The 9227-nt window shown below is 41.5% G+C and overlaps 1 protein-coding gene across 2 annotated transcripts in view; it reads right to left on the bottom strand.

Annotated features, from left to right (window-relative positions):
* Window positions 1-242: 242 nt before the first annotated feature.
* MFSD6 (major facilitator superfamily domain containing 6) overlaps window positions 243-9227 on the bottom strand; it is a 29094-nt gene continuing 20109 nt past the window's right edge. For both annotated transcript variants that reach the window (XM_031045830.2, XM_005145579.4), the window contains 4 exons: window positions 7899-8060; window positions 7227-7325; window positions 4792-5072; window positions 243-2404 (listed from right to left, as the gene is read on the bottom strand). In XM_031045830.2, coding sequence (XP_030901690.2) covers window positions 2222-2404; window positions 4792-5072; window positions 7227-7325; window positions 7899-8060 — 725 coding nt within the window. In that variant the 3' untranslated portion in view covers window positions 243-2221. The remainder of the gene's footprint in view (window positions 2405-4791; window positions 5073-7226; window positions 7326-7898; window positions 8061-9227) is intronic.

Here is a 9227-nt window from a genome sequence, read left to right as displayed (position 1 = left end):
ACCCCTTACATTCCCCTCATCCCACAGAAGGGAATTTGTGCCTACGGTCATATTTTTATCATGAAACACATTTTAACACTGTGGAAGAGCAGGTCCCAGGCTCTAGGTTCACCACACTTGGGGCATTGCCCTTCACTTAACCTAGGAAAACATGTCACTACCAGTGAATTCTTCCCAATTCTGGTGATTATGTTCAGTGCTGGCACCGTAATGTGAGCAAATGTAAAGAAGGTTCAGATCAATACTATCGAATACATTATGGATATTTTATATTTCTTACCACGGTTTTTACAGTTTCACAAATATAAAACCCCAGGTGTACATGTCCATTTTGCCACACAGAATGACTATACGATTCCAAAAGAGCAGGCATTTCAAATACACGATTCTGAAGTGTAAACACAGTGTACAAGCTCTTCACCTCACAACCCGGTGCTATGCAGTAGCAGCTGAGGTAACACTGTACAGCATGAACAGCATGGCTGGTTTGCCTCAAGATGGTTTTCAGCATCCTTCTGTCACCTGTTCAGTCTTTAGCTCTCCTCCGAGTTATGCAAACATACAATAAATACATTTCTGCTTTTAAAGGACACTTAGACAAGTCATGAGGATTTACGTGAGTACAGTACATTTAAGTTCAAGTGCAAAAAAAGTAACTAGTGGTTAGTCATCAATGTTTCTTTTTATTGTCTATGGTGTTGGTCCCAGGCACCACCAGAACATGGGTTATTCCAAAAGCACAGCTAAAGCACAGTTACGGGACGCCCCTTCAATAAAAGCAGGTAAAACTACACACCTCCTTTGCTGCTTAGCTGTTACCATCTTCCTCTCCCCTAACCCTGTGATCCTATTGCCTCATGATCACTGCACAGTCCCACAGCACACGTCTTCCCCACAGAAGGCCTGACACATCACAGACAACTGGTCTCAAGGAGGGCTGACCAATACTCACTTGGTCCCCTAGAAGCCGAGTGCTCAGGATCTCCCAGGAACAAGCTGTTAATACAAGCAAATGGGCCAAACACTGTCCTGACCAAACGCCCAGGCTCCTCCCTGAGCCCAAGGATTCCCCTCCATCAGCAATTTTCACTATGCACTAAGTGAGGCTGCTGCAGTTAATATTGAAAAGCATACTAAAACATTATCCAAAGTCATCCAGTGTCTTCACATTGGGCAAAGTAATTTTCTAAACATACTGCAATTTAATTATGTTTGCTTCCTCCTGAGAATCTTTCACTCTCCTTGATTTCTGCATCAACTTTGCCCCATAATCCTAATTGTTAAGATTTGCAGATAATTCCTCCTTATCCCCCACCTTCCCTAGGCACTTAAAGCTTACTCTTAATAAATAACCACAGTAACTACACTGCATTAAATAAACCATTGTATAGGTGATGAAATAAAAAACCCAAGAAGAAAGCGTCTCCATTGAAATCCTTGATCAATCTCAAGTTGTGCAATCGATCAAAGATTTTTGTCTTGATATCAAACAAAAAATTACCCGAACACACACAGCCAATGCCCAACTGAAGGGCTGCAAGCATAGGGGTTAACTTCCTTAGAAGCCTTCCGCCAACTCTTCTGTTTCACTAAAAACCCAGTTCAAAAATCTTTGCTTTGCAGAACTAAACCTTTATCTCAAACAAGATAGCATTAGATTCAAAAACATTCTTTGAATATGTGTGTGTTTTACTTAATCTACCACCGTAACAAGAAGATACACTTCCTAAAGCTATTCTGTTTCTGAGAAATCTTTACAGAGACAGTTTCATGCTGTTCCTATATTTATTGGGTATTTTTTAATAGACTATGCAGGGAAACTCAAGTTTCTCTCCTAAAAAGTCTTCTCTCTCATTTTATCTTGGGAAAAAACTCAAAGAAGAAAACTATCCAATCAAGTCAGACACTCTGTGCCTCAACAACTGAGGAGTGAACTCCTTTTTTTTTACATAGCACTTGACTCAGCTTTAGCAAAGCAGCCAAGAATTCTTCCTACCGTTAGATCCGGCCACATCACTTCCCTCAAGAATTCCGAACTCTGGCTTCCCTGCCCATGTTGCTCTCTGTAGTCATATGAATATTCTTTATATAGTTAAAAGCTTGCACTGCGTCACATTATGATCATTAAGATGAAAGAAGTCCTACTTTTGAGCTCCTACTCCAGCATTTCCCAGGTGAGAAGCAGAATTCCATGCACTGGATTTGATAAGATGAGCACATCTCAGGGCTCTGCAGCAGCAGGCTGAGCATCAAGATCTGGCACAATGCGGTCACCATCTACTTGGGAGTCTGATGTTGCTGTAGGTGTTGGTGCTGAACAATTGCTGGACTGCCCAGAATGTGTCGGATTTTGGGGTTGTCTTGCTGAGCTGGCTGATGAAGCACTGCAATTCTCATTGATTTTCTACAGAGAGGGGAAAGGATTGCACGCAAAAAGTAAGTATAAACACTCATAACACTATCCCCAGTGGTACACCCCAGATGCATTCAGGCACTTCTGGAAATTTACAAAGCACTTACTTTCAATGCCAGCAACAGAACAAATCAAACTTAAAGCAGCAAAGCAAAAGCAGTACATTTAAATCCAGATGACACTAATAGCAAGCAGACAGTAACTTACCTTCCATCTCTTTTCCTAACTGCACTTTCCCAAGAAGCATGCAAAAAACAAACTTGTTGTGTTTCAAGGGAAAAAATACACAATTAACTGGACTTCAAAGTGTTCAGACAAGATCATTCTTTTGACCAAGCAATTATATAAATCATTTTTCATGCTCCTGAAATATATAAATGCTCTTACTACTCAATAGTTTGTTCCCTAATCCTTCCCCTTGCCCTAAGATGTTCCTCAGACTTTCTGAACGACAGAACTTCTGCAATACTGCTGTATGATTCCAGCCAGTCTACTCAACTGGCCTTGCTAAGGAACATGAAAGCACATTTAAATACTGGTTACATTTCCCCAGGCTGCAATAGCAAACCTTAACACCAATACATTCCTCTTAGAAGATACAACACTACGATTACTTTGCACTGAAGAACAGAGAATATGGAAGTATGTCTCTTTGCTTGAATCAATCCGAAGTCTTACTTTTTGTCACCAATTCCATTTTCTGTGTACTGACCCTCCTTCCAAATGATCTGTTTTAGTTTTAAGGAGGCTATTTAAAAAATTCTCTCAGAGAGCCGGGCAGCGTTTTTCGAGTTTCAGTCTTTACCACCAGCCTAAAATAAATGACTGACCAAAAAAAAAAGCTTGAAGTGTTTTGGGGCACGTTTGTCCTTTGGGAGCACTGAATCAGGGACGAGAGGTTTTGGAAAATAGAGACGATGAAGGAAATAAAACAGTGGTGTGCACGGAATTTTGGCACATCAACAAGAACTACTTTTTTATCAGCACTGTGTTTTTACAGGAAGGAAAGAATAATGAAGAGATTACATTCCATAGGGAACAGGCACAAAAGCCTTTCTTGCCTCTCCACAATTCTCAATGAGGCAGCCTGGGGGGTGAACAGCAGCATTGGACTAGTCCCTCTCAGACACCACACAACTGCAAAAACATTCTTTTCTTGCCATGTTCATGGCATAAGGTCTGTGTGACTGCTCTTCTCTGATTTAAAAGGGGATGGCTTATACTAACCAACACCTTGAGGGTATTTACCAATGAGAAACGGAACGGTTTGTCTGGACAAATTACTTTGATGTCAGAGACCCTGTGATACCTTCAGTGTCACTATAAAAAGAGATGCTCTTGGACCCAGTGAAGATAAAAAAAAACCCAAACCAAATAAACCCCCATCAACCTACAGCAGACATGCCTGCAGTATATTTTCAGGAATAAAGACAAGTTAGAAAGGCAGGAGATCGCTGACCGCATGACATTCCTACACACTCTGCTCTGCTGATTCACACTCATCTCCCAAATTACCCATTTCTAAAGACAGCAGTCATGGAAAAAGCATTTCTGTGTTTACGCCTACCGGGTGCATAAGAAGGAATCTCACCCACTCCTTCCAGACAGGTAAACACAGTGGTTTTAACGTTAACCATGCTGTTCTAAAACCTGCATTGACACCGCTGCATAAGCGGCTCCCTTCTGAAAGGCATGTCCAAAGCACAGTTCAAGATCCAAGCCCATCCAACCACTGATGATGCTACTCAAAGGTATCTTGGAGGGAGACTGGACAGAAGGAAAATGGTGTAAAGTAAGCAGCAGCAATCAGACATTTAAAGTCACAGAATGGCTCTTATCTGGTGTAACTCCAGGTAAGACGGGAGACTTTTTATTTGAACAGAAGGTTTGTATCCCATCAGTAGTCATCTGTAACATCTATTTCTGCAACCATGTAGATGTTTGACAGCATTACCCAAGGAAGCAAAATGAAATAAAAACTCATTTTACGCTGTTAAGCAGCTGTGTATCTTCATGTTCAGTTACCACCTGGTACATTTTGAAACATGTATGATCTGCACATTCCAACTAATACCAAACCAAATATGAACTTAACACAGAATTCAAGTATATTCAACTCTGTAAACCAGAGTCTCCTCCTATGTCTCTCCCTCTCCTTGCAGTTTTGGGAAAACAATACTTGAAAAAATAGTTACTCCTGCTGTACTGTACACAGAGGACAGCTCCATTTCATGCAATATTTCAACTACTGTGTCAGGACACCAAAGTTACCACAAGCTGACAGAGAATGCCTGCCAGGTACTAACAGATTTACACAGCTGTAAAGGTTTCAAACATCTAACAAATGCATAAGAACTTCCTGTACATTAGAAGATTACCTGCAAAGGCTGATTCTCGGGAGTTGGATGGGTTTTGGACAGTTTAACCATCTCTTTGATCTGGTAGACAGCATAAGCTAAGGTGACCCAAGGAGAAGAGCTGATGCCCCAGGCAGGCTTGTTCACATCCTCTTGATCTTCTTGGTGTTTAGTTTTCTTTACAGGAAGTCTGGGCTCAGTCCGAGGCATGATATCTTCTGATTGCTGCTGTACAAGGTCAATAGTTGCTATGGGAACAGGACTGGAAGGCACTGGGATCCTTTCCGCCAGCATTGTCTTTTCTGAAGTTTAAAACAAAATAATCACTGGCAAAGCCAATGAGCTTAAAAAAAAACCCACCCCAGAACAGTGAAGCAGACAAAGAACACTAAGTATTTCTGGCTTTCACGGACCTGTTATCACTGCACTGAAAGCAGAACTTGGGCACAGTCAGGAGCCAGACACACCACAGTCTAGTGAGGGAAATAAGCTATAGATGGTGCCTTACAAGCAAGGCCCTTCTGCAACTGCAACAAGGTATTTTAGATGTCTGCGCAGACAAGAAGGGCTAATGGGTATGAAGCAGTCTCTTTGTTTCCACGTAGCAGAAATCTGTGCTTTCATGTTACATGGAAAAAGTCATTTTCATGTTACATGCAAACTGGAAATAAGCCTTTTAAACTTCTTGTAAACTTCTTTCTCTGTGTACAGCCTGCATCTCAGAACTCACTCACCCTCTAGGTAACTAAATACTGGCTTCAAACAGGAACCATTTGGTGAAGGCACGTGGCCTGCATCATCAGAACAGTCCTTTTGGATTTTAAGATTTCTAAACCTACTCATTTGACTTAAAGAAGTTGGTGTACATCTTCACCACTTCTTTTTTTACTTGAGAAACAAGCCATCCCTCCATAGTTACTGTGGAGTTAAGCAGTTGGTGAGAAAAAAATAAGGTTAGTGACACACAAGAGGAGACGAAATATCTGTAACGGAGTTTCAGGCAAAGGCAGAAATCCTCCCAGCAGACCTTTACGTCTAAAGTCTTCTGATAATCTGAAATAGTTTTCACAACTGTCTTGAAATGTCATCCACAAAAAAACTGTCATGGCCCAACACAATGTGCCTTACAACCTCGAAAAGCCAGAGTACTTATATATGAAAAGTAATGAAACATTGTTAGAAACCATTAAGATATTTTAAGACCTCTACGTTCTCTGTGAGTCTGTAAATAACACTGTAAATTTTGAGAAAAAATTTTTTCTGAGTAGAAGTATTTTCGCAATTAAAAAGACTTTTTTTTTCCCAAAAATATAAAACTGTATTTTGTTTACAGACTTTTAGCACTGGATATTTTAAGCAATGACTGGATGTTTTCTAGTACTGAAGAAATGAAGAGGCTAATCCTGCATATACTTGACCACATGCTTAGTCTTACTCATCCAACTGGTCTGGTTGAAAGCAATCTGATTAGTGCCATGCTTAAAATGAAGATACACACTGTTAAGATGGGTAGTGCACATTAAATGAAAACCAAAGACTGAAACAAACTAAACACAATAAGGCCACTAAGAATAAACTATTCTTTTGTAGGTTCATGTGTAATTAACCAAAAGTTGATGGGAAACTGAAGCAGCAAATACCCTTTTTACCTTTCCATTTTTTGGTGTTAGCATTTGAACAGAGGAGAAGAAAATTCTAGCAAAAAAGGTATCTGAATACCTTATTACAGACGACTTGACAACTAGTCAGGACAATTCATTTAATAGTCCAGCTAAAGAAAACTCATTTTCATTTCATGTTCAAAACTCATATTGCAAAGTAACATTTGGGTAAAAAGCTCAAAAATTCATGACTTTGATGAATTTTCTACAGTTTTATTGTAATTATTAGCTTTATGCTAAATTCTTAACTTTGCACCAACTATTTAATTTTCTCGTTAGCCTTTATATCAATAAAGATGGAAATGAAAAAGTTCAGGTTCCACCTGAGGGGAGATTTCTCGGGTGCCGTAACAGAACTCAGGAAGCTATAAAAGTTTGTGTCCTCCAAAGCCATCTCCACAGTTTCTGGCAGAGGTGGTGGCTTGGACTGATAGAATCTGATAGCATGCAGTAGCAAGGGTGACCATAAAGAACTGATGCAACTAACATGACTCGCTGTATGTTCAGACTAACCCAAGGGATTGTCAGAACTAAGAGGACTTACGGGTGGTAAAATATGTTATACTTTCCTCCTACTGACATCCAAAAACTCAGTGCTGCCCTTCTTACAGCAGCAGCACACCCCTTCAATTTCTGTCATTGCTCAGGAAAAGACTTCCCACTTGAAAACAAACTGTTCTGTCAAAATCTGAGTAGACACCAAACATACAGCATTAAAACTGCAGGGAGAAGCTTCAGAGATGCCTTTCTTCACTAGTTCTAATTTTGCAGGGTCTCAGAGACATTAATATTTACCTTCTTCTTCATCAGGAACCAACAGCCACTGGATCAGGGAAAACAGAAGAAGAATCACTAAACAAGCCATCCCTATCCCTCTGAATGTGGCAGCAGGACCTGTAATGAGATTTATTTTTTTTTTCTAAATTGAGAATGTACTTAAGATGAGTCAGTATTATGCACTCCTTGGGTACACACTGTCCCATGTAGGCTCTTATTAGCCTGTTTCATTACACCTTCCTCCCTCCAGCTCTTGAGCAGACTTTGCAAAGGATTTTTAACCAAGTAATTAGATTCTCATTTGCTCATGGAAAGGCTGCACAGTATCAACCTATTCTCTCACAAAGGATTCATTCATCCCACTTATGGATCAGGTTGGAGATTTGCTCACACAGTACTAAAAATATCTAGGCATAACATATTTAATCAACCTGTAATACTCACAGGACAAAGCTATAAGCAATCTGGTCTGCATTCAGTGGTGACCTTGTTTTGATCAGGAGCTTGGAGTGGACATCTGAGGTCCCTCCCAGCCTGAGCAGTTCTACGCTTCCACAATTTATATGAAGTGCATTATGACTCTTTAAAGCACAACAAGACCTTGAGCATAAATAACTTTAAAGCTGGTAGTTCAGTAAAACTGTAACTTCAATAAATAAAAGGAAAGTTTTCAAAGTGATTTTTGCTTACCAAAGTAATTGACCAAAACACCTCCAACCATAGCCCCACATCCTCTGCCTAGACCCAAGTGGAGACCTTGCAGGATTCCTTGGGCTGACGTTCTCAGCTCTGGAGGCACTGCCGCACTAAGGTATGAAATACAGGCTGCCCATATAGCTGCATGAGTGACACCTAGAGAGATGAAACATCATAAGTTCAGAGTGTTCCAACACAACATCAGAGCAGCTGCACTCATCAGCTGGAGCATGTGTTGGAGAACAACAAAATCCCTTTACTTACAGCTCTCTGTGAAATACAGATCAGCTTTTGGTAATGTGATACTGACAACCAAGCCACAGGGAGACATGATGACTCCTTCTGCAGAGTCTGTCAATAGCTTTTTCTCCCTCTAAGATGACCTCACTTCTCTTCTTGAGACACAGTCCCTCGGAAAATTAAGCAAAGTGCCTTAGTTGTTTCTCTACCAGATTCCCTGTCCTTTTGAGAGCGACCCTGGGCATCTGAAATGCAGTTCTAATTTCATCAACTGCAAGCAATTAAGCACTGATTCCTCTCAACAGACTCCTTGCTGCCACCACGAAGGTAGTGCAAGGTCATAAAATCCGAACAGTATCAAAGATATCCATGTCATTCCAGAGGCAATAATTAATCCCCTCCCGCCCTTCTCACTCCCCCCTAAACCAACCACCCCCAAGCAAACTCTTTGTGAACTCAACACCAACACACTCTGCATTTAGCACTGAATGGTCTGGACAAAAAAAGCACTCGAGCTCTTCAGGGTAGGCCAAAGATGCAGATTTTCACGCCTGCTGTTGAGAGGCAGAGTCAGCATGCCCTTCCTCCCGCGATGACTGCATCCTGTGTAGGAGCTGCCGCACGCTGCTGCCGCCTCCCACTTCACCCACTCCCGCTCTGGGGACTGGCACAGCCAAGGGCCTTGCTGCTATAAACAACAGCCACAGTTCCAAGGCAGATCCAGTGCCACAGCAGAGGTTTTGGAAGTCTCCTTCTGGCACATGTCTTGTAGATGAGGGTTATAATACTTCTTCCTACTGCAGCAGAAGGACAGCTAATGCCCCATCCCTGGCAGTGCTCAAGGCCAGACTTGACAGGGCTTGGAGCAACCTGGTCTAGTGGAAGGTGTCCCTGCCCATGGCAGGGTATTGGAACTAGATGACCTTTTAGGTCCTTTCCAACCCAAACCAGTCTATGGTTCTAGGGGGAAGTGACCTCTACACAAATGACCCATGAAAGATCAGCAGCAGCACACAGAAACAGGCTGCAGATAGAGCCCTCATCTTTGAGCACCGGCTTGGTGGAGGTTTGTGGAATGTGGAG

The sequence above is a fragment of the Melopsittacus undulatus genome, chromosome 8 (genome assembly GCF_012275295.1).
Source record: "Melopsittacus undulatus isolate bMelUnd1 chromosome 8, bMelUnd1.mat.Z, whole genome shotgun sequence".
In the NCBI taxonomy this organism is placed as follows: Eukaryota; Metazoa; Chordata; class Aves; order Psittaciformes; family Psittaculidae; genus Melopsittacus; species Melopsittacus undulatus.
This window is presented reverse-complemented; position numbering and strand designations above follow the sequence as displayed.